Source organism: Lithobates pipiens, unplaced genomic scaffold, assembly GCF_037356315.1.
Source record: "Lithobates pipiens isolate NorthernLeopardFrog02 unplaced genomic scaffold, aLitPip1_a1.2 Scaffold_23, whole genome shotgun sequence".
NCBI lineage: Eukaryota > Metazoa > Chordata > Amphibia > Anura > Ranidae > Lithobates > Lithobates pipiens.
Window position 1 is genome coordinate 21,211,706 of NW_027507785.1, and position 26,517 is coordinate 21,238,222.

Below are 26,517 nucleotides of genomic sequence, written 5' to 3' on the forward strand. Positions count from 1 at the left end.
TTTGTTTTTTACCTTGCTGCATAAAATGTAGGATCCCCACACATTCACGTCCTTAACATGTAAGCACTGCTATGTCACACATTTCATAGAGCCTCTGTTCCGTCAGAATCGGCGACCTGCCAGATGTGGTAATGGAAGTGAAGTTCCGTCGCGGCCATCTTGGTACAAACGCTCTCGTCCACAGTAAGCCTATAGTCGGAAGGCGGCAAGCGCCAGAATCGGTGACCCGTAAGATGTTGTAACGGAAGTAAAATTCCGTTGTGGCCATCTTGGTACACCCGCACTCGTCCACAGTAAGCCTATAGTCAGAATCGGCGACCCCTCAGATGTGGTAACAGAAGTGAAGTTCCGTCGCGGCCATCTTGGTGCACCTGCACTCGTCTGTAGTAAGCCTATAGTCAGAAGGCGGCAAGAGTCAGAATTGTTGTCCTGTCAGATGTAACGGAAGTGAAATTCGGTTGCGGCCATCTTGGTACACCCCCACTCGTCCACAGTAAGCCTATAGTCTGAATTGGCGACCCCTCAGATGTGGTAACGGAAGTGAAGTTCCGTCGCGGCCATCTTGGTACACCCACACTCGTCTGTAGTAAGCCTATAGTCAGAAGGCGGCAAGAGTCAGAATTGTTGTCCTGTCAGATGTAACAGAAGTGAAATTCGGTTGCGGCCATCTTGGTACACCCCCACTCGTCCACAGTAAGCCTATAGTCTGAATTGGCGACCCCTCAGATGTGGTAACGGAAGTGAAGTTCCGTCGCGGCCATCTTGGTACACCCACACTCGTCTGCAGTAAGCCTATAGTCAGAAGGCGGCAAGCGGACACCTTGTTACACCCACCGAAATCTTGCATTTCACACTTATAAGATCAATTTACTGGTAAAAATATTGTGAAATGCAGTATTTAGAAATCCGTGACACTGTTTTGATGTTGAATTTACTAGGCAGCGGCAAGCCTGCCGATCTCACAGGTTTGCTAATCTGACAGAACACAGCTGCTTTTAAAATTCATTATCAAAACTGTCTGAGGGATTCCAAAATCCTGTATTTCACTATATCGGCTCTGTTTACTGGTAAAAATAAGTGTGAAATGCAAGACTTTGGTGGGTGTAACAAGATGCCGCCTTACTGTGGATGAATGCGGGGTGTACCAAGATGGCCGCGATGGAACGTCCCGTCCGTTGCCAAATCTGACGGAACACCTGCCTTCTATATTACAGAGTTGCCGAGAGGAGGAATTTCCGGAGGCAGAGTCGGCACAAGGAACCATGGGATAGGTAGTTCTTAGAAATTTGAAAGTAAATCACAGAGGAGAAGCTGCAAAACAATGCAGAAAATCCGGGAAGTTGAGGAAATAGGTGGCCAGCAGACAGGCAGCAATCCACGACATGAAAGGAGTACTTTCCAGTAAGTTTGTATTGGATTATCAAGTATAAATAATTGTTTTGCAATTGCTGTTAAAATGCTGATGTTCTAAAAAAGAAAGTGTGTGTGTGTGTGTGCTGTGACCATCGATTTCCTAAAGCTGAACTCCCAGGGAACTACAGAACACCTCCCTATTGTATAGAAGAGGAGGAGTAGGTGTTCTATAGCCCATCGGGGGAGAACTGGACAGGGCTGACAGCACCGCCTGGGATCTCAGCGCAGCAGAGGCAGGATTGTCAACAAAGTTTGGGGCACACTGGATTTCAGGCAGGACGAAAAGGTATTTTCCTGTTCAGAAAACAAATCGTGGGGAAATGGCAAGAATTGCTATGATTTACTGCATACGTTTTTTTATTTTATTTGAGGCTGACAGTTTATACAAAAACGCACGTGGCTCATGACTGTGGTGCCAACGCCTGTTTTTAAGTTCTATATGTTTTCTGATTTTTTTATTTTATTTTTTTGTTGCCAGTTTGCTATAAAACAAGTACAGACAAATCTGCTTTAGAGGAGTAATTCCGAACTATTTGTTTCTATTTTAAAGTGCAATTTCATATTCTACATACATTCGATTTCCCCAATAACGAAATATAATGTCGTGTTGCAGCTGGGGTTTTGTATGGGGCACCTGGATGGAAACATTTCAGTGGTCTGCTCAGGTGGGAGGCTTATGGCCCTTCCCTGCCCCCGTAAATATCATAGGCAGAACTAATGGTGAACACCGGCTAATGCACGTCCCTTTCCATAGAACCCACTCAGGAAAAAATCAATTAAAGCAGTAATATCCATTATCATTACCATGTGGCTCCTTTAACGTGGTTCGCATTTAACCGCTTCAGCCACGGAAGAATTTACTCCGTTCCTGACCAGAGCACTTTTTTGCGATTCGGCACTGCGTCGCTTTAACTGACAATTGCGCGGTCGTGCGATGTGGCTCCCAAACAAAAATTACATTCTTTTTTTTCCCCCACAAATAGAGCTTTCTTTGACCACCTCCTGCGGTTTTTATTTTTTGCGCTATAAACAATTTTGAAAAGAACACATTATTTTTTACATTTTGCTATAATATCCCCAAAAAATATATAAAAAATTATAATTTTTCCTAAGTTTAGGCCGCTACGTATTCTTCTTCATATTTTTGGATTAAAAAAAAAACGCAATAAGCGTATATTGATTGGTTTGCGCAAAAGTTATAGTGTTTACAAAATAAGGGTTAGTTTTATGCCATTTTTATTAATATTTTATTTTTTTTTATTTTTTTTTACTAGTAATGGCGATCAGCGATTTTTATTTTTTTTACTTTTTTATCGTGACGGTGACATTATGGCGGACATTTTTGGGACCATTGTCATTTATACAGCAATCGGTGCTATACAAATGCACTGATTCCTGTGTAAATGACACTGGCAGTGAAGGGGTTAACCACTAGGGGACAGTGTAAGGGTTAAGTGTGTCCTGGGAAGTGTTTCTAACGGAGGGGGGGTGGGGCTACGTGTCACACGTCACTGATCTCTGCTCCCAATCACGGAGCAGAGATCAGTGACACTGTCACTAGGCAGAACAGGGAGATGCTTGCTTACATTAGCATCTCCCCCAGCCTTCCTCTCCGTGAGGCGATTGCGGGTATCCCCGCAGCGATCGAGTCCATGGGACCCGCAACCTGACTCATGGAGGTCCCAGCCGGCGTGCACGCGATGGCGCGGCAGCAAATTTAAAGGGACGTACGGGTACGCCCATTTGTCCAGCCGTCCCATTCTGCCGACGTACAGGAACCGGTTAAAGTGACACTAAAATTAATTTAAAAAAAATAACAAACATATCATACTTGCCTCCACTGTGCATCTCGTTTTGTGCAGAGTGGCCCTGAACCTCGGTGGCTCTCTTGGCTCCTCCCCACCTCTGATAACCCCCTGGGAGGCGCGTTCTCCCATGGGGGGGGTTACCTTGCGGGTGCGCTCCCGGGTCCAGCATTCAGTGTCCATAGACGCCAAATGCAGGACTCGGCCCCGACCCCGGCGGCCGTGTCCTTGGATTAGATTGATAGCAGTGCAGCCATTGGCTCCCGCTGCTGTCAATTATTATTATTATTATTTACAGGTTTTATATAGCGCCAACAGTTTGCTTAGCGCTTTACAACATGAGGGCAGACATTACAGTTAGGCCGCGTACACACGCGGGGACTGTTCGCTCAACTTTGTCCGCTGAACAGTGTTTCGGCGGACAGTCCGCCCGTGTGTGGGCTTTCAGCGGACAGTTTCAGCGGACAGTCTGCTGAACAAAGTTTTTCGGAAATTCCGAAAAACTGTCCGCTGAAACTTTGTTTCAGCGAACAGTCCCCTCGTGTGTAGGCTTGTTCGTCAAACTAAGTTCCGCGCATGCTCAGAAAGGATTTACACGCCGAAGTTTGCATTGCAGTGTATAGGACGTCGTTTTCTAGTCCCGTCGTACGTGCCGTTCACGTCATCGCGCACGGTTTCAGCGGACTGTTCGTTCGTCGTGTGTGGCCAAGTCCGTCCATGCTAATTTTGAGCGGACTGTCCGCTGAAACTGTTTGACGGACAAAGTTGAGCGAACAGTCCCCGCGTGTGTACGCGGCCTTACATTACAATTTGGTACAAGAGGAATCCGAGGGCCCTGCTCGTTAGAGCTTACAATCTAAAACAATCAACAGCTGAGCACCCCCTGTCCAAGAGATAGCAAGTTCGAGGGTTCAGGTAAGTAAAAAAAAAGGGGGGGGGCTGTGCGGCCGGTCACTACCAGGTGTTTTTTCACCTTCATGCATAGGATGCATTAAAGTGAAAAAACATGACCCTTTACAACCCCTTTTAGGTCGTGAAAGCCTTGCACCAGTTTCAGTAGAAATATTTAGAGCTACCAGATTCAGGTAGTTCTTACTACCTTCACGTTTAGGCTGGGTTAACACCATCTTCGCATGCGGCTCACAAGCAGGGGTCTGGTGCGCGTTTTTGGTGGAATTTGGACCTGAAACGGACCAAAAGACGCACAGGGCTCCTGTGAAAATTCGCACTGGGGGCCACAGCAGAGATATGTGAACCGGCTCCATAGCGTGACGGTCAAAATCTCCTCCTATTGCGAATTGGATGCGGAGAACTCTGCATCCAATTCGCAGTCGTGTGAACCCAGCCTTAGACTTTGTCACTTTGGCTGCCACATATTCTAAAAAAAAAATGACTGCTGGTTTGCAGATTACCAAACTGGCGCTAATTAAAGGGGTTGTAAAGCTGCGAGGTTTTTCACTGAGTTCTATGCATTAAAATAATTCTAAACCCTCAAGGTTTTTGGCTTTCATGCATTCTATGCATTAAGGTGAAAAACCTCCTGTCATGCAGCCGTCCCCCCTCAAGCCCCCTGTTTACTTACCTGAGCACCGTAATTCCCGTGTCGGGAACGAGCACACCAGATCCGGCCGGTGTCTCTTGTCCTGATTGGGTAGACTGATAGCAGCTCAGCCACTGGCTTGCGCTTCTGTCAATCAAATCCAATGGGGCGGGGCCGAGTCCTGCTGTCTGTGTCGACAGACGCAGCAGCAAGTCACACCCACACGGGTGTCCCGAAGGAGAGCGCTTCTCTGACGTGGCACTCGAGAGGGAGAAGAGGAGGATTGGGGCCACTCTGTTCAAAACCAACTACAAAGTAGAGGTAAGTGTAATATGTTAAAGGGTTGCTAAACCTTTTTTTTTTTTTTTTTTTTTAACATATCACACTTACCTCCACTGTGTATTTGGTTTTGAACAGAGTGGCCCTGATCCTCCTCTTCCGGGGTCCCTCTCCAGTGCCACGTTAGAGAAGCGCTCTCCTTCAGGATACCCGTGCGGGCGTGCTCCCGAGTCTTGCTGTTGTGTCTATTGACACAACCAGCAGATCTCTGCCCTGCCCCCCCATGTCACTGGATTTGATTGACAGCCATAGGAGCCAATGGCTGCTGCTGCTGCTATCAATCTACCCAATGAGGACCCGAGACAGCTGCTGGGCTTGTCCTCAATGCTGGAACGATTGAGTTCAGTTAAGTAAGGGGGGGGGGGGGCTGCAGCACAGTTACTAAACCCCCCCCCCTTTTTTTTTTTTTTTTAAAGGTGAACATGCTTCTGTGCTGCAGCAGACACCCCCCCCAGCTGAACTTGATAGTTCCAGCGTTGAGGACGAGCCCAGCAGCTGTCTTGGGTCCTCTTTGGATAGATTGAAAGCTGCTGCTGCTGCTGTCAATCAAATCCAGTGACATGGGGGGCAGGGCAGAGTCCTGCTGGTTATGTCAATGGACACAGCAGCAGGACTTGGGAGCGCATGGAATGCGGCTCTCTGGGGGGGGCACTCGAAGAGGAGGATCGGGACCACTCTGTGCAAAACCCTTGCATGGAGGAGGGAAGTAGGACATGTTTGTTATTGTGTGTTTTTTTTTTTTTTTTATTATTAACCTTTACAATCACTTAAACAGGAAGTAATCCCTGATGGGTTTTACTTCCTCTTTTTCTCCCCGCAAAGCCTGCAAATGAAAAAGCATAATGGGCTAGTATGCATCGCATGCTAGCCCATTATGTGACACTTACCTGCAAACGAATCCATTGCTGTCCCTTGTGCAGGCTGCGTCCATCTTCGCCCCTCTTTCTTCCAGGGGCCGCGGACTCTGTGACTGGCCGGAGCCACATGATGTCACTCCCGCGCATGCGGCAGGAGCCATCAGTAACTGCACACGCTGGGGGAAGGAACGGCAAGGAGGTCCTTTTCTTCGCGGCGCATGCGCCGATTACATAATCGGCAGACTACAAGTGAAATATCTCCTAAATGTCGCACGTTTAGGAGATATTTCCACTACCTAGAATAAGGCTTACCTATATTTGAAAGTCAGGAGGGAGGGTTTACAACCACTTTAAAGACCAAATCGAAGTTGACTTATGGAGGATTGTGTCTACCAGAGTTCCCCAACAGGCTCCATCCGCTGTCAGTGTGACTGTGACATTGGTTGCTAGAACGCAGGCAACTGTAGTTCTAGCAACCAATGAAGTAAAACATACCTGATACATGATGTATAACATAATCAAACATAAAGTAATGAACACTTTATTTATCTATTTTACTTTATTGGTTTCTAGGATAACAGTTGCTTGCGTTCTAGCAACTAATGACACGGTCACACTGAGCTGACAGCGAGCGGAGCCTGACGGAGAACACTGGTAGACTAGTCCCCCATCAGGTCCACCGTCCTTTGTGATTGGCAGTGGACAGATTCTATAGCTACTATTCATACCAATAGCAGCTTTGGAATCTGCCCAATGCCATCCACTGTCCATGACGGGCAGGGTGAACGTGATGGGGGGCTCGTCACAGAATTCCCCATCACGCTCCACCCACCCGACCATGCAAAGTTATGGTCTCTGCGCCTGTTTTGTGGGCGGAGTCTGATGGGGATATGTGAGACTAGTTCCTATTCAAGAGGAAGTAAACCCTCATGGGTGTTACTTCCTCTTTGTCTCCATGCAAAGGTAAAGCATAATGGGCTACTATGCATCGCATAGTAGCTCATTATGTGTCACTTACCTGACATAGGAGCCAGCGATGTCACCGCTGTAGCGCGGAGCGCCCATCTTCTTCTGGGTATCGCTGCGCCGGCCACCCACAGTGCCGGAGCAGCGATGACGTCACTCACGCGCATGCGCACGAGAGCCGCCACTAACGGCATATCGCCGTTAGCAGCGGCACACTCAGTGCGCCTGTGTGCCACAGACAGCGGTGATTGTCTTTTTGTAAATATCTCCTGAACCGTATAGGTTTAGGAGATATTTCTTTGACCTACAGGTAAGCCTTAATCTAGGCTTACCTGTAGGTCAAAGTGGTTTGGAAGGGTTTACAACCACTTTCAGGTTCAATTTGCTTTTCATTGGCAGTGTGCGGATTGCTAAGCAACTGTGGGACTGAATAGAGCAGTGATAGAAAACCTTGGAACCCCAGATGTTTTGGAACTACATTTTCCATGACGCTCATCTACGCTGCAGAGTGCAAAAACATTATGGGAAATGCAGTTCCAAAACATCTGGGGTGCCAAGGTTCACCATCACTGGAAATGGTGGCTTTGGATCAGCCTGCTGCCCCCGCCGCCACCATGCACTGTCAAAAATATCAAAAGTAAAGGTGGCCCATGACCGCACCTTCTGTACAAGCTTATTGTTGTGCAATTCTGGAAATGCTTATTATTATTATTTCATTTTTAATGTTTTTATTAAAGCGGTTCTCCACCCTGAATTGGAAGTTCCGCTCATCTGATCCCTCCCCCCCCTCCGGTGCCACAATCGGCACCTTTCAGGGGGGGAGGGGGGTGCAGTTACCTGGATAATCCAGGTATCTGCACCCACTTCCGGGACAAGACCGCCGCAGATGCCCCACCCCCCCCCCCCCCCCGTTGTGTTCTGGGAAACGCACAGTTCCCAGGACACAGCGGGGACCAGCAGAGACTCGTGCATGCGCAGTAGGGAACCGGGCAGTGAAGCCACAATGCTTCACTTCCCGATTCCCTGACAGAGGATGGCGGCGGGGGCAGCGGAGAGATGAGCGATCGCTCGTCATCTGCCGCCGACATCGCTGGACCCTGGGACAGGTAAGTGTCCATTTATTAAAAGTCAGCAGCTGCAATATTTGTAGCTACTGACTTTTAATATTTTTTTTTAAAGGTGCAGAACCTCTTTAACGTTTTCACATTAGGTATAAAAACAAGATATTTAAAGATCAGGTCAATTGAATCCCATTATTATCAGTAGGCCTGTTCACACCAGAGGGTTTTGTTTCTTGTCGCCTGCTGCACAAAGCTCAAAAAAGTGGAGAAGAATCGCACGTTTAATGGAATATGAAAAATGCTTGAAAATTGCATGCTTTCAGGCGCTCCCATTAAAAAGTCTATGGGTCTAAAAATGCATGATTCTGTCCTTTTTACTACAAGTCACGTGTACAAATTTACAGGGGAAAAATCTTCATTGTCATGGTATGACCATCAAATTGCAGAAACTGCCTGACGCTATTCATTCAGGGTGGACCAAAACCAGTTCCAGCACCATGCTGGATCCACGGCATCAAAGATTTAGGACACCCTTTTCCTTTAGAGCAGCCTATATCGGCCTATCGATAACTGTATGATGTACCAATTTATTAATTTTTTTAATAAGGAAAAAAAAAATGGAGCTTTTCTTTTAAAGTAGAAGGTACAGTGAGGGTGGGAAAGTATTTGACCCCCTGCTGGTTTTGTAGGTTTGCCCACTGACAAAGAAATGATCAGTCTATAATTTTAATGGTCGGTTTATTTTAAAAGTGAGAGACCGAATAACAACAAAAATATCCAGAAAAACTCATTTCAAAAAAGTTATAAATTGATTTGCATTTTAATGAGTGAAATAAGTATTTGATCCCCTATCAGTCAGTGAGATTTCTGGCTCCCAGGTGTTTTCTATACAGGTAATGAGCTGAGATTAGGAGCACTCGCTTAAAAGAGGAGTGCTCCTAATCTCAGCTTGTTACCTGTATAAAAGACATCTGTCCACAGAAGCAATCAGCCAGATTCCGATCTCTCCACCATGACCAAAACCAAAGAGCTGTCCAAGGATGTCAGGGACAAGACTGTAGACCTACACAAGGCTGGAATGGGCTACAAGACCATCGCTAAGCAGCTTGGTGAGAGGGTGACAACAGTTGGTGTGAATATTTGCAAATGGAAGAAACACAAAATAACTGTCAATCTCCCTCAGTCTGGGGCTCCATGGAGGATCTCACCTCGTGGAGTTTCAATGATCATGAGAACGGTGAGGAATCAGCCCAGAACTACACGGGAGAATCTTGTCAATGATCTCAAGGCAGATGGGACCATAGTCACCAAGAAAACAATTGGTAACATACTACACTGTGAAGGACTGAAATCCTGCAGCACCTGCAAGGTCCTCCTGTTTAAGAAATTACATGTACAGCCCGTCTGAAGTTGCTTCTTGCAAACTGCAAACAGGACTTCTTAGGCCTCATGCACACGGACGTTTATACAGCTGCTTTTTTGAGCGTTTTTTGCAGCTTAAAAACGCCTGTCCATGTTAGTCTATGGCTTCATGCCCACCTAGGCGTTTTTGAGCTGCAAATGGCATAGGCGTTTTTAAGCTGTAAAAAAAACGCAGGACCAGTGCGTTCCGTGCCGCGGAGCTAGAGCTGGAAAAACGCGCACAAACGCGTAACATATTTTCTTTGTTTTCTGAGTGCTATAGCCAAGAGATGTGTTTCTTTAAAAAAGCTACTTAACGCTAACGCCAAAAAACGCCATTGCAAAACGCAGTAAAAATCGCGTTTTTAACGCTGATTTTTCCAGGCGTCGGAGCTAGCTTTGCAGCCAGTTTTTTAAAACGTCCGTGTGCTTGAGCACTTATGGTTTTCTTTCAACAATGTCTTTCTTCTTGCCACTCTTCCATAAAGGGCAGGTTTGTGGAGAGACGACTAATAGTTGTCCTGTGGACAGATTCTCCCCCCTGAGCTGTGGATCTCTGCAGCTCCTCCAAAGTTACCATGGACCTCTTGGCTGCTTCTCTAATGAATGTTCTCCTTGCCCGGCCCGGTCAGTTTAGGTGGACAGCCATGTCTTGGTAGGTTTGCAGTTGTGCCCATACTCTTTCCATTTTCGGATTATGGATTGAACAGAGCTCCGTGAGATGTTCAAAGCTTGGAATATTTTTTTTTATAACTCTGCTTTAAACTTCTCCACCACTTTATCCCTGACCTGTCTGGTGTGTTCCTTGGCCTTCATGATGCTGTTTGTTCACTAACATTCTCTAACAAACCTCTGAGTGCTTCACAGAACAGCTGTATTTATACTGAGATTAAATTACACACAGGTGGACTCTATTTACTAATTGGGTGACTTCTGAAGGCAATTGGTTCCACTAGATTTTAGTTAGGGGTATCAGAGTAAAGGGGGCTGAATACAAATGCCCCCCACACTTTTCTCATGTTCACATTTATGTTGTTGGTTGTAACATGTCAAAATGTGGAAAAATTCAAGGGGTGTGAATAGCTTTTTCAATGCCCTGTATAATATTTCCATTATGAAAGCATTGGTAAAAACGCATGTCTCATTTGTGGATGGACAAATATGAGGTTTTCTTTGGTCTTTTTATTCATTCCGCTGCCTGACTTTAAACAGCTGTGTATAGCCAGCCTTCCCCTGAGGAGATGAAGATAGTTTACATTACAGGAAGTGCAGCCATGTATATGGCCCTGGGCAGCTATTGCACTGGAAGTGTCACTGACAACAGAGGAGAGCAATGATACGCCCACACTGGGGGTCCCAGAACAATGACACGCCCACACTGGGGGTCCCAGAACAATGACACGCCCACACTGGGGGTCCCAGAACGACGACGCGCCCGCACTGGGGGTCCCGGAACAACGACGCGCCCGCACTGGGGGTCCCAGAACAACGACACGCCCGCATTGGGGTCCCAGAACAACGACACGCCCGCATTGGGGTCCCAGAACAACGACACGCCCGCATTGGGGTCCCAGAATGACACGCCCGCACTGGGGGTCCCAGAACAACGACACGCCCCCACTGGGGGTCCCAGAACAACGACACGCCCCCACTGGGGGTCCCAGAACAACGACACACCCACACTGGGGGTGCCAGAACAACGCGCCCGCACTGGGGGTGCCAGAACAACAACGCGCCCGCACTGGGGGTCCCAGAACAATGACACGCTGAGTTTATTTTGTATATTAAACAATGTGGTTGATCAGTATTGTGATACTTGGAGGGGGATGGTCTCTATGTGTCTCTCTCTATATATACAGTGATAGGAAGAGTATAGAGATCCTCTCAGTCATTGCAAGTCACATACTGAAGTACGCCTTCTGTTCTGCTGCCACCTTCAGGCGGACGGTGGAATTACAATGCCAGGGGCGTGGACATCATACAGTCACCTCCTCCTACCCCCCCGGCCTCGGTCGCTATAGTAACGGCAGAGCGTTCTTCCCAACAGGCAGTGCGGCGTCCCTGGCAACCCGGCGAGGACAGACATGGGGCAGGACTACTACTCGGTTCTGGAGATCCCCCGCAGTGCTACCGACACCGACATCAAAAGGGCGTGAGTGTGACCCGATCCGACCAACCACCCCCATATATCCCGCCCGGTCACCTAGATATGTCATATAGTATGGGGGTGCAACCTCTAATAACTTCCCTCACCCCAATATATAATATAGCAAGTGGGTTCAACCTACAATATCTTCCCTCAGTCTGGGGGTGCAACTTCTAATGTCTTCCCTCTCCCTAATAAATATAGCCAGCGGATTCAACCTACAATATCTTCCCGCAGTCTGGGGGTGCAACTTGTATTATCTTCCCCCTATCACCCAAATATAAAATTACAGCCTATGGATCCTATCTGTAATATCTTCCCCATCACAGTCAATGGGTGCAACCCATAACATCTTCCCCCAATATTTAATATTGCTTATGGGTGCAACCCATAACGTCTTCCCCCAGTCACCCCAGGATTTAATATAGCCAGTAATGCAACCCATAACATCTTCCCCTAGTCACCCCAGTATTTAATACGGCTTTTGGGCGCAACCCATAACATCTTCCCCTAGTCACCCCAATATTTAATATGGTTTATGAGTGCAACCCATAGCATCTTCCCCCAGTCACCCCAATATTTAATACAGCCAATAGTGCAACCCATAACATCTTCCCCCAGTCGCCCCAATATTTAATACAGCTTATAGGTGCAACCCATAACTTTTCCCCCAGTCACCCCAGGATTTAATACAGCCAATCGTGCAACCCATAACATCTTCCCCCACTCACCCCAATATTTAAAACAGCTTATGAGTGCAACCCATAACATCTTCCCCTAGTCACCCCAACATTTATTTAATGCGGCTTATGGGTGCAACCCATAACATTTTTTCCCCCAGGCACCCCAGGATTTAATACAGCCAATCGTGCAACCCATAACATCTTCCCCCACTTACTCCAATATTTAAAACAGCTTATGAGTGCAACCCATAACATCTTCTCCCACTCACCCCAATATTTAATACTGCTTATGGGTGCAACCCATAACGTCTTCCCCCAGTCACCACAATATTTATTTAATACGGCTTATGGGTGCAACCCATAACTTTTCCCCCAGTCTTCCCAGGATTTAATACAGCCAATAGGTGCAACCCATAACATCTTCCCTCCGTCACCCAATATTTAATACAGCCTATAGGTGCAACCTAATGTCTTTTCCTCAGATCACCACTTTAAAAACAAATGCAGCCTATAGGTGCCACCCTTAATATCCTCCCCACAATCACCCAAATATTGAATACAGTTTATGGGTGCAACTGTAAAATCTTTTCCCTGCCATCCCAAATTATAATACAGCCTATGGGTACAACCTAGAATATCCTTCCCATGACTACTACAGCCTGGAGTGTAACCTGTAATATCTTCCCCACACTCGGAACAATATATAATACAGGCTATGGGTGCAATAGATAACATAGCCTGTGGATGTAACCTGTACTATATTCCCCCGGTCACTGCAATATGTAATACAGCCTAAAATACCTTACCCCGATAGTCACCTACAATACAGAATAAGACTCTGGGTGCATACTGTAATACTTTCCCTCACCCCATTTTGTAACATCCAAGGGTGCAATCTAAAATATCATCCCCCGAACATGTAATACAGCCCAGGGATGCAAACAATAAGAAATACACTATTTTGCCAAAAGTATTGGGACGCCTGCCTTTACACACACATGAACTTTAATGGCATCCCAGTCTTAGTCCGTAGGGTTCAATATTGAGTTGGCTCCGCCCTTTGCAGCTATAACAGCTTCAACTCTTCTGGGAAGGCCGTCCACAAGGTTTAGGAGTGTCTATGGGAATGTTTGACTATTCTTCCAGAAGAGCATTTGTCAGGTCAGGTACTGATGTTGGATGAGAAGGCCTGGCTTCCTAGCCTGTGCAGACCAGCAGGGCAGCCATCAGAAATTGTGGGGCCCCTTATACAGCTTTAGGCCTGGCCCCCCCAAAGCTGATGTTGGACAAGAAGGCCTGGCTCGCAGTGTCCGCTCTAATTTTTCCCAAAGGTGTTCTATCAGGTTGAGGTCAGGACTCTGTGCAAGACAGTCAAGTTCCTCCACCCCAAACTCGCTTATTCATATCTTTATGGACCTTGCTTTGTGCACTGGTGTGCAGCCATGTTGGATCAGGAAGGGGCCGTCCCCAAACTGTTCTCACAAAGTTGGGAACATGAAATTGTCCAAATTATCTTGGTATGCCGATGCCTTAAGAGTTCCCTTCACTGCAACTAAGGGGCCAAGCCCAACCCCTGAAAACAACCCCCACACCATAATCCCCCCTCCACCAAATGATTTGGATCAATGCAGTCAGGTAAGTACCGTTCTCCTGGAAACCGCCAAACCCAAACACGTCCATCGGATTGCCAGACAGAGAAGTGTGATTGGTCACGCCACTTGGATGCAGCTGCTCAGCCATGGAAACCTGTTCCATGGAGCTCTCTACACACTGTTGTTGTTCTCATCTGAGGGCCACACAAAGTTTGGAGGTCTGTTGTAGCCATTGACTCTGCAGACAGTTGGTGACTTCTGTGCACTGTGAGCTTCAGCAAGCGCTGACCCCGCTGTGTCATACGTGGCCTACCACTCCGTGGCCGAGTTGCTTTTGTTCTCAGTTGCTTCCACTTTGTTATAATACCACTAACAGTGAGGGCTGGTGCAAGGATTTTTGACACCCTAGGCGAAACCTCATTTTGCTGCCCCCCCTTAGCTCCACCCCTGATTCCACCCCCTTGCCCTGCCCATGTATACCCCACCTTTTTAATGAAGCACATATCAAATGTAGCCTCACCAGCAGCACTCTTCAAATGCAGCCTCACCAGCAGCACTCTTCAAATGTAGCCTCACCAGCAGCACTCTTCAAATGCAGCCTCACCAGCAGCGCCCATCAAATGCAGCCTCACCAGCAGCGCCCATCAAATGCAGCCTCTCCAGCACCCATCAAATGCAGCCTACCAGCGCCCATCAATGAATGTTTGCTTGCTTCCATTCATTCGAGAGTCGGGACACAGGCACAGTCATCCGCTGCCGCTGCGCCTCTGACTCTATGTGCGAACAGATAGGCGGGTGCCTGCTGATGCTGAGACTTAGTTGCTTGAGGCAGAGAGAAGAGAGTAGGAACACCAGTGGCCGGGCGCCCTAGGCAGCAGTGCGCCCTAGGCGGCTGCCTAGTTTGCCTAGTGGTAGCACCGGCCCTGCTAACAGTTGACTGTGGAATATTTAGTAGCAAGGATATTTCACAGATGCCCTTATTGCACGGGTGGCAACCTATCACGGGTACCACGTATAAATCCACTGACAGCGACCCATTCTTTCAGAAACATTTGTAGAAGCCGTCTGCATGCCTAGGTGTGCGATTTTATACACCTGTGGCCATGGAGTTGATTGGAACACTTGAATCCAATGAATTGGAGGGGGTGTGCCAATATTTTTGGCAATATAGTGTATCTTACTCCATGTATCTTATGTACTTCCTTCATTCTAAAGATGGATGGGGGGGAGCTAAATGGCCTTAGTCACAGAAAATAATCTTTCTGCATATTAGCCAGTGGTGGATCCATTAGAGTGTAACCTCTTCTGTCGTAGAGACTGATGTGACTGGCTCAGTGTTCTCGGTACAGCACTGCGGTATATGTCAGAGCCATATAAATGTATAATAATAATAGTGCGTGACTGTGGGAGGACATTAGAGTGTAAGCTCCTCTGGTGCAGAGACTCATGTGACTGGCCCAATGTTCTCTGTACAGCACTGCGGTATATGTCAGAGCTATATATATACATATAATAATAATAATCGTGTGTGGCTGTGGGAAATAATGTGTGACTGGGGGACATTGGAATGTAAGCTCCTGTGGTGCAGTGTACAGTGCTATGGATTATGTCGGTGACTCGTGTATTCATTGTCTTTCAGGTACAGAAAGTTGGCACTGAAATACCACCCGCTAAAAAATAAGGAGCCTTCGGCCCCGCATCGGTTCAAGCAGATTGCTGAGGCGTACGACGTCCTGAGTGACTGTAAGTTGCTGCGGTCATTAGTGATAAGTGTGGGCTTTATGGGTGATTCCTAGTAGCTCAGTCGTGTTATTAACATTCCATATCATTAAAGTGACCCTGTCATGACTATAGAAAACAACCAAAACTCATACTCTGCAAGAGAGGACTGTGTCCTTTGGAGGTCAGCGGGAGGACTGAGGAGGCAGATACCCCCAGCAGACTTCAGAGGACCATTCCTTAGCACTATAAAGCTGAATTTCAGGAAAAGCGATGAAATATGTATATGAGAGCTGTTTTTCCTGCAAACGTATTTGTATGTCTATCCATCCATCCAGTCCTGAAAAGTACACAACACTGCCACACAGCACAGTCCTGTTTGACAGAGTAGGGATACCTAGGATACGTGATCTTTCTCTTCTGCAGTTTTACTTTCACTCACAGGCCCCCTCCCAACCCCCACCCTGTGACTGGACAGTGAAAGGAGAAGAAGCAGATTGATGAACTCATCTTTTGTCATTCTGCTCTTTCCTCCTATCAGCATGCTCCTTAAACTGCAGAACAACTGATTTGCTGTGCCCATTATGAGGGGTTCCCACCATTCTTGTGCTGAGTTCCCAGGTCCGTACACCTGCTGTGCCCAATATGAGGGGTTCCCACCATCCCTGTGCTGAGTTCCCAGATCTGTACACCTGCTGTGCCCATTATGAGGGGGTTCCAGCCATCCTTGTGCTGAGTTCCAGGGTCTGTACACCTGCTGTGCCCATTATGAGGAGTTCCCACCATCCCTTTGCTGAGTTCCCGGGTCTGTACACCTGCTGTGCCCATTATGAGGGGGTTCCAGCCATCCTTGTGCTGAGTTCCAGGGTCTGTACACCTGCTGTGCCCATTATGAGGGGTTCCCACCATCCCTTTGCTGAGTTCCCGGGTCTGTACACCTGCTGTGCCCATTATGAGGAGTTCCCACCATCCCTTTGCTGAGTTCCCGGGTCTGTACACCTGCTGTGCCCATTATAAGGGGTTCTCACCATTCTCGTGGTGAGTTCCGAGGTCTGTACACCTGCTGTGCCCATTATGAGGGGTTCCCACCATCCCTTTGCTGAGTTCCCGGGTCTGTACGCCTGCTGTGCCCATTATGAGGGGTTCTCACCATTCTTGTGGTGAGTTCCCAGGTCTGTAACACCTGCTGTGCCTATGATGAGGAGTTCCCGGGTCTATACACCTGTTGTGCCCATTATGAGGGGTTTCCACCATCCATGCGCTGATTTCCCAGGTCTGTACACCTGCTGTGCCCATTATGAAGGGTTCTCGCATCCCTGTGCTGAGTTCCCAGATCTGTACACCTGCTGTGCCCATGATGAAGGGTTCTCACCATCCCTGTGCTGGGTTCCTAGGTCTGTACACCTGTTGTGCCCATGATGAGGGGCTCCCACCATCCCTGTGATGGGTTCCCGGGTCTGTACACCTGCTGTGCCTATTATGAGGGGTTCTCACCATCCCTGTGCTGAGTTCCTAGGTCTGTACACCTGTTGTGCCCATGATGAGGGGCTCCCACCATCCCTGTGATGGGTTCCCGGGTCTGTACACCTGCTGTGCCTATTATGAGGGGTTCTCACCATCTCTGGTGGATGTTATTCTGGATACCAACAGATGAAGCTCCTAGAAGTGGACAGGTGCAGAGCCAGGAAGTTGGTCACAGATCCTATGAGCATTGTAATCTATTCCCCGCAGTGAGGAAGAAGGCCACCTATGACAAATTTGGAGAGGAGGGTCTGAAGGGCGGAATCCCAGCCGAATTTGGAGGTGAAGAGGCCTGGACCTCGGTTTACACTTATCATGGGAACCCAGAGAAGACATTTAAAGAATTTTTCGGAGGAGATAATCCATTTGCAGGTAAGAGCAGAAATGTGTTAAACAAAATCTTTCTATTTTCATGAAATACCTTGTTTTTAGAGCCAGTGATGTAATCACTGAGTCTCTGTGCAGTGCAGCAGATCTTGGCTGGTAGGAGGGGCTGTCGAGGTGCAGTGCTTAGCTTCCCGAAAACATGCCAGCACCCTGCCCTGTACTCCTCTCAAGAGCCCTCGGCTCTGGTGCAAGGAGTGGGCTGGTTCTTGGGAATTATGCAAATATCAAAATACCTTGATGGGTGGGTGTCAGCCTGGAGAAGTAGGCGTTCCTTAGCATGACCACCCTAGGTAATACCTACTAGTGATACCGAGCCTCCATGATTGACATTACTCAAATCAAATGAATAAAAGGGGAGGAGCAGGGAAAATCAGGCTGGGGTGGAAAGTGCTAGATGATGCTGGACATCCCACAGCCAGGAAATGAGGCAGGCTCTGTCTGAGTTGCTGCAACTTCTAACACACATAATGAGAAGCTCACAGTGTGCAGTGAAATCAGCGAAAGCCATTTCAGTCCAGGAGAGGAACCGGTACAAACTGTGCAAGACTGAAGGGGAGCCTGGAGGTCAGATTAAATGTGAGAGGTGAATTTGCTCAGTGTCTTTAGTATGCAGGACAATCCTTAGAAGATCGGGCCCAATGGCTCCCTTAGTTGGGGTATCGCAGACAGTACACACAGCAGCATTAAATCATTTTCTTCTCTTTTATCCTCATCAAAGACTTCTTCACGCCGGATGGCTCGGAGGCGAACACGGGGTTCGGAGGGCTGCGGGGAAGAGGGGTGAAGAAACAAGACCCTTCCATCGAGAGAGACCTCTACCTGTCATTGGAGGACTTGTATTTTGGCTGCACGAAGAAGATTAAAATTTCACGCAGGGTGAGAAGGGTTACTAAGGGATTTGGGGGGTGTTTAGGCTCACCCAGGGTTCATTTCCACCCCTATTACTGCCTATTCCACTCAGCAGACTGGAAATCTTCCCATCCAGAGTACAGACTAGTAACAACCCAGAAGAAGAGGGCAAGGAGAATGCATTGGCAGGAGTGAGACTCCCTGACTGATGGAGATTTGGAGATAGAGCTGTCCGCTGTGACAGGGAGACCTATCTGATAAAAAATAAAATAAATATATAGTATAGTGTGTGTGTGTGTATATGTGTATATATATATATATATATATATATATATATATATATATAAATATATGTGTGTGTGTGTGTGTGTATATTTCGCTCTTTGGTAGATGCTAGAGGGTTAACCCCTTCCTCCCCAACAGTTTCTAACAATTCTCTATTTGAGGGGTTCCCACCATCCCTGTTCTGAGTTCCCAGATCTGTACACCCACTGTGCCCATTATGAGAGGTCCCCACCATCCCTGTGCTGAGTTCCTGGGTCTGTACACCTGATAGGCCCATTATGAGGGGTTTCCACCATCCCTGTTCTGAGTTCCTGGGTCTGTACACCTGATAGGCCCATTATGAGGGGTTCCCACCATCCCTGTGCTGAGTTCCCGGGTCTGTACACCTGCTGTGCCCATTATGAGGGGTTCCCACCATCCCTGTGCTGATTTCCTGGGTCTGTACGCCTGATATGCCCATTATGAGGGTATATGTATATCCCAGGTGGAAGGCACAGAACCAGGTGGAAGGTACAAAGCCAGGACTTCTACCATTGTTGGAGAACCTCAGCTATATAGAAGCCAGGAGCATACTCGGCTCACCAGGCTCCACCTATAACTGGGAATGAATTCAAAGATGGGCTGAACCTTCAGCCTGTATGTATATGCTGTATGTGTGCACACCGACATTTGCTGTGTACAGGTGACTACTCGTTCAATGTCTGTTTGGGATCACATGACTCCTTCCTGTCCTCCGCAGGTCATGAATGAAGACGGTCACACATCCAGCATACGGGACAAAATTCTCTCCATCGATGTCCAGTGTGGCTGGAAGCCTGGAACCAGGATCACCTTCCCCAATGAGGGGGACCAGGTGAGGGCCACTTACTGCACCCATCATTTGCTGCTCACAGTGCATTTTCTAAGCAATATTTTCAGTTGAACCAGTTACATAAAACATGACCCAAGGTCCAGCAATGGGTATATGGACCCCGTATCTCCAAAAGTCATACACCTGTGAAGGAAGGTTTTTGACCCTTTTTTATAGTCTAATAAATATACCATTAAAGTGTCATCTTTATCGACACAGCTTTATAGTAAGACACCTAGGGTTATACTGCCACCTACAGGAAAAATAGATGCTAGGCACATAAACTGAAGGCCAACCCTGTTGAGGCTATAGCCTCACACCTGTCAATTTTCACTTCATGTCCTCAGATGGATGTCTCTTTTTTGCTGGATGTTTATTTTATTTATTTCTGTTTGGAATTGAAAGGTTTTCTACTATTAACAGCCACTTGTAGATTAATATCTCCATATATCTGTACAATCCAGTGAGCCAATAAATTTCTCTGTTCTCTGCCTTTGCTCACTTTTTTATTACTTATTATTGTTCCCAGCAAGCTTGTTGGACTATAGGACACCTCCACCCTATTTTATGGAGAAGAGGAGATGGAGAGTTGCTCTGTAGTCCCGTCCTAGAGTGACAACGCTGCTCCTCCATAGATAGTTGTGGGTGTTGTGAACCTAGGACAGGACTACAGAGCAATTATTCCTCTCCTCTTCTCCATAACAAGGGGTGAAAGTGTTCTGAAAATCAACCAAGCTAATAATAATACAGAACACCTCCACCCCTTGTTATGGAGAAGAGGAGAGGGAGAGTTGCTCTATAGTCCCGTCCTAGGGTGACAACGCTGCTCCTCCATAGATGGTAGGGGTGCAGCGGATCAAAAATCTCACGGATCGTATCGTTCCTCGGATCAGAGTCACATATCGGATCATTTTTCGGATCAGCAAATAATTGAATTTTCCAAAAACCTATGAAAATTCCACCACCATATAGTCCCCACTGTAATATCCACATCATCTCCCCCACTGTAATATTGGCTGAGCATGGATGAGTATGGCAGGGTATGGCTGGGTATTGCAGGGTATGGCAGAGTATTGGCACGGTATTGGCAGGGTAAGTATTGGCAGGTTATTGCAGAGTATTGGCCTGGGCTGGCAGGGTACTGCAGGGTATTGGCAGGGTACTGCAGAGTATTGGCAGGGTATTGGCAGAGTATGGAGGGATAGCTGTGACTGCAATTGTGACAGAGCAGTGCTGTGGGCACTACAGATGCAGCCCACAGAGCTGCTGCCATCCGATTTCTCCCCTCCACTGTACAGATTTGTACAGAGAGGGGAAAGAGAAACTGGTGTCATCATGACGCCGGTTTGTTTACAAGTAATCGATCTGACATTTGACGGAGAGATCACATTGTAAACGCCAACAGGTGCACCAAGATGGCCGCCGCTCCGGAACTAGGCCGAAACCGCGGCCTTTCCTAAGGCCGAGACGGCGGAGTGCTCCGCAGATTGCGGCGTGTGCCGATCCCAGTGGGGTGACCTGTTCGGATCACAGATCGGTGCCGATCCGTTGCACCCCTAATAGATAGTCATGGGTGTTGTAACCCTAGGACAGGAGGTGTGTTACTGGCAGGAAAAGATGACCAGTTGAAAACAAATTGAAAAAAAGAATGTGTGTGTGTGTGTGTGTGTGTGTCTATATATATATATATATATATATATATATATATATATATATATATATATATATATATATATATATATATATATATATATATATATATAATTTGCATTTTAATGAGTGAAACAAGTATTTGATCCCCTATCAATCAGCAAGATTTCTGGCTCCCTGGTATCTTCTATACATGTAACGAGCTGAGATTTGGGGTACTCTCTTAAAGGGAGTGCTCCTAATCTCAGCTTGTTACCTGTATAAAGGATACCTGTCCAAAGAGGCAATCAATCAGATTCCAATCTCTCCACCATGACCAAGACCAAAGAGCTGTCCAAGGATGTTAGGGACAAGATTGTAGATCTACACAAGGCTGGAATGGGCTACAAAACCATCGCCAAGCAGCTTGGTGAGAGGATGACAACAGTTGGTGCGATTATTTGCGAATGGAAGAAGCACAAAATAACTGTCATCTCCCTCAGTCTGGGGCTCCATGCAAGATCTCACCTCGTGGAGTTTCAATGATCATGAGAAATCAGCCCAGATCTTTACAGGAGAATCTTGTCAATGATCTCAAGGCAGCTGGGACCATAGTCACCAAGAAAACAATTGGTAACGCACTACACTGTGAAGGACTGAAATCCTGCAGCGCCTGCTAGGTCCCCCTGCTCAAGAAATCACATGTACAGACCGTCTGAAGTTTGCTAATGAACATCTGAATGATTCAGAGGAGAACTGGGCGAGTGTGTTGTGGTCAGATGAGACCAAAATCCAACTCTTTGGTGTCAACTAAACTCGCCGTGTTTGGAGGAGGAGGAATGACTACTATGACCTCCAAGAACACCATCCCCCACCATCATACATGGAGGTGGAAACATTATGCTTTTGGGGGTGTTTTTCTCCTAAGGGGACATGACAACTTCACAACATCAAAGGTACAATGGACAGAGCCATGTACTGTCAAATCTTATGTGAGAACCTCCTTCCCTCAGCCAGGACATTGAAAAGGGGTCGTGGATGGGTATTCCAGCATGACAATGACCCAAAACACACAGCCAAGGCACCAAAGGAGTGGCAGAATTCTTGGTAATTAGAAACTTGTGTGTTTTTTTTTTTGTTTGTTTTTTTGTTTTCTTTACTGAATATGCTATTGCTAAAAAAAAAATGGATTTTTCTTACGTTCACCGACTGACACAGCTCCTTTCTTAGACCATTGGGTTATTATGCCACCTTCAGGAAAGGACTAGGCAGAAAATGTCAACATGTTATATAAAACTAGAACTTTCTAGTTCCACCCAAGGGGCGGTCCCTTAGGTAACAACCCCTCAGCCTGCTACTGCAGCCTCAGTTTTTTTCTGCCTAGTGAAGGAGAAGGACCTAGGAACCCTGCGGGCCCATCGGTCCGTGTTTTTTTTTTTTTTTTTCTGCAGAAATTTAGCTTTTTGCGCAAGATTAAGAATCCTGTGATCTGCTATCAACAGTCGGCTGGGTGACAGGCTGGATACTCTTATCCTTGTAGTCTCTCCAGCCTGGCCAGCGAGCGCGTGCAGACCAGAGCTCCACGCTGGGCTGGCCTCGACATGCCTCCAGCTCCAGGGGTGGCCGGTGGGCGTAATGCCCCGGGGCACAAATATGACCGGGCTACTGATGTCTGCGTCACAGTGTGCCAGGCCAGCAGCCACCCTGTACTGATCGGAGAGTGGGTCTGTGATGGAATGTCTCCCAGCTCTTCAGGACTGGTAAGTACAGCTCTCCCTGCTTCGGTGGGGCTGAGCAGCTGGGCATTCCCTGGAAGGTCGATTCTGGGGTCCCTCACCTCCCTCTCTTCTCTCCCTGTCCCTATCTTCCCTCACCCTTCCCTGTGGGGGATGCTACATGGGCTACTGAGCAGTGTGTGTGCCATAGACAGGGGCTCTCACCTGGGGGGGGGGGACTGCGCTGGATAGCTGTGCCCTGGATGTGTGTAGGTCTCTCCCCTGAGGTGTCTGGAGGCTGTGTCTGTTGATCGCTGTAGGGCTGTTTTACCACCATTTCTCTGCCTGTTTCTTCACTGTTCTTCATTACATACAATGCTCGGCAGCCATGTTTGGTGTGACCAGGGAGCAGCATGCTCTGTCTCCATTTTCCTGTAGTCCAGCGGCCATTGATTATGTCCTTTATACTGGATGCTCGGTGGCCATTTTGTTGAAGCCTGAACACGTTTTTCAGCATCACGCTATTCAGAACAGCTCAGCACAGCACGGTTTGGTCTCTTATGCATCTGGGAGCTGAAATAGGACACAAGCAACCTAGCTAAACCGCACAGAACTCGGTCACGGTGGTGAGTGCTGCGGGAGGAGCCCCTCAGCCAGCAGCAGTTAGGAGGGTGGGACCGTCACTGTCCTAAGTCCCCAACAGGTGGCAGACAGGGTAGGGTCAGCATGGCTTCAGAAACTGGTGTTTCTTCCCCCTAAATCCAGGCAATTGCAACTGGTTCGCCTGCAGACAGTGCAGTGCCTCTGGATGCTTTGTCAGTGGTCCTTAAAGCGGGATTCCGTTGACCTATCGTGTTTTTTTTATTTTTTTTGTTTTTTTTCAGGGTCATTGATATACTTTATTAATGGAAGGATAGTACTCACTTGTTGTGTTTTTAATTTCCCCCACTTGCCTATTTCGTCCGCAAGAAGAACTTATAAAAATGCATGCTGGCCGTTTTCATTTTGCTTGTGGGCATTTGAAGCCCACAAGCATTTAGTTCCGGGACGCGGTGAATGCTGTGCTCCCAGCATTCACTGCTCGATCCCGCACATGCTCATTGATACCAGCGAGCAGCGCCGTAAAATTTCGGGTTGCCATCGCAACGGGCGCCGTCATCACGTGACCGGCGTCACTCGGTTCCGAGATGTCACGAGATTTTGGCATGACGGCGTTCCCCACTGATTCTTGGGAAGACTGTGACAAAGCTCCCAGGGGACTTTGCGGAGCCGGGGAAAGGCGATAAGCACGCCTACTCCCACAGGAGGAGAGCCCGGAAGTCAAAATAAGAATTAAAAGGTAATTACGGCGATTTTATTTTTATAAAGGGGCATTTGAGCATCTATGGCAATAACAGATTGGATTAAGATTTAGTTGAAAATGTGAGTACAACACCGCTTTAATACGTTCGGTGCCAAGATGGAGGCAGTGCATGGGCGCAAAGGTGGTAAAAAACTGCCCCTGCCCCCCCCCATCCTCCGGGGATAGCTCTGATGCAGACTCGGGCCCTGCTGAGGCCGGTGACCCCTGTTCTGTCATTTCAGACGAAGCTGACCATGACCAATCAGACAGTGAGGATGAGCCCGTGCACGACAAAGCGCTTGTTGGAGCACTTATCACAGCTGTGCGTGATACCCTGAAAAAGGTCAACCCCTTTTGAGGAGAGCCTTCTCAAAAAGTGGTCGGCTCCTCCGGTCGTGGACCCCTCAGTTTCCAGGTTAAACAAAGTAACCACGATCCCGGTAGAGGGGACTCCAGCCTTTAAGGACCCCACGGACAGGAAGGCCGAGGCAGTGGCTCGTTCCTTGTTTATGGTTGTGGGGTCAACAATGCGACCTGTACTGGCATCCGCACTTGTGTCTCAGACACTAACCGAGTGGGCAAAACTTTTGCACTGCAAATTGGGGGAGCAACAGGCTTCTCCTGTCTGTGTGGAACTAGCAGGTCAGTTAGTGCAAGGCCTTAAGTATGTTTGACGCGGCCCTGGATACTCTCCCTCTGTTATCCAGGGCTTCAGTGTCAGCAGTGGTGCTGAGGTACCTGATTTGGCTAAAATGCTGGTCAGCTGACCAGGCATCTAAGAAAGCCCTGACGGATCTTCCCTTCCTTGGCGAACGGCTCTTTGGAGCCTCATTAGATGACATTATTAAAAATGCCACAGATGGTAAGAGTACACTACTTCCACAGGCCAGGAAGGCTAAGGAGCCACGCCGTAGGCAAGGGCCCTCATTTTCCGCTCACAAATGGCTTTTTTGTCTTCCTGGGGCTTCGGCTAAGCGTCCCCAGCCCGGCAGGACGACTTCTGAAGGACAAAAGTGTCCCTGGAACCGCAAGCCTAACAAGCCCGCAAGCAAAAGTGCTACCGCATGAAGGTTTGCCCCCGCCCGCAACACGGGTGGGGGGGTCGCCTTCGGGAGTTTGCAGCCCGATGGGCCTCTCGGCTGTCCCACCAGTGGGTCTGCCATCTGATTTCCTCAGGCTACAAGATAGAGTTCCTCTCTTGGCCGCAAAACAGATTCTTCCCCTCCAGCATACCCGTACTCCCGGGTTGCCGGGAGGCCCTATTTTAGACATAAAAGCCCTCAATTCCTTTGTAAAACTGCAGAGGTTCAGAATGGAATCAGTTCGCTAAGTAGTCGTTGCACCCCATCAAGGGGACTCCCTGGCGTCTTTGGACATCCAGGATGCCCACTACCAGTTTGTGGCTCTCCCTTTTGGTTTGGCATCAGCCCCCCCGAGTCTTTACCAAGGTATTGGCTCCTGTTTTGGCGTTGCTGCGGCAACGCGGGATCGCGATCGTGGGTTACCTAGACGATCTCCTCCTGAGATCGTCTTCCGCCTCAGAGTTAGAGGAGGATGGGGCGATCACCATGCAGACCCTGCAGGAATTTGGGTGGCTGTTGAACCTAAAAAAGTCGGTGATCGTATCGACTCAGCGTTTGGAGTACCTAGGCTTACTTCTGGACTCCATGGAAGCGAGAGCGTTTTCTCCCTTCAGACAAGCTGCAGACTCTCAGAGCCATGGTAAAACTCATGATGAATGGCAGGTGGTCGTCGCTACGCTTCTGCATGCGAGTCCTGGGACTCATGGTGGCCTCCTTCGAGGCAGAACCGTATGCCCAGTTTGACACCAGAGTCTTGCAGAAGGAGATTTTGACAAAGTGGGACAAATCTCCTTTGTCCCTGGATCGGCATATTCAAATGAGCCAGTTAGTCAGGGATTCCCTGCTCTGGTGGCTGAGGTCCCCAGCACTTCAGTCCGGGAAGTCGTTCCTACCTCTGAAATGGTCAGTGATCACAACGCCTAACCGGCTGGGGTGGAGTAGTGGGAGTTCAGTCGACTCAGGGCCTCTGGTTGGTGGAGGAATCCAAGTTGCCGATCAATTTGCTCGAGCTGAGAGCGACCAGGCTATGGTTCTCCACATGGTCGATAAGACTTCGAGGGCGTCCGATCAGGATCCAGTCAGACAACGCCACGGCATATGTCAATCGCCAAGGAGGAACAAGAAGCTCGGCTGCCGCACGGGAGGTCACTCACATCCTTCAGTGGGCAGAGCCCTGTCAGCCATTTACATCCTGGGAGTGGAGAACTGGCAGGCGGACCACCTATGTCGCCAGACGCTGGACCCAGGAGACTGGGCATTGTATCCGGAGGTGTTCAGACTACTGTGCCTGCGATGGGGCACACCAGACATGGATAGTTACATAATTACTAAGGT

General features: G+C 48.1%; 1 protein-coding gene across 1 annotated transcript in view; it reads left to right on the forward strand.

Annotated features, from left to right (window-relative positions):
* The first annotated feature begins 11,364 nt into the window (after positions 1-11,364).
* The window catches only part of DNAJB13 (DnaJ heat shock protein family (Hsp40) member B13), a 40,828-nt gene continuing 25,675 nt past the window's right edge, over positions 11,365-26,517 (forward strand). The window contains exons 1-5 of the mRNA XM_077451271.1: positions 11,365-11,534; positions 15,443-15,546; positions 17,254-17,415; positions 18,149-18,306; positions 19,304-19,417. Coding sequence (XP_077307397.1) covers positions 11,467-11,534; positions 15,443-15,546; positions 17,254-17,415; positions 18,149-18,306; positions 19,304-19,417 — 606 coding nt within the window. The 5' untranslated portion in view covers positions 11,365-11,466. The remainder of the gene's footprint in view (positions 11,535-15,442; positions 15,547-17,253; positions 17,416-18,148; positions 18,307-19,303; positions 19,418-26,517) is intronic.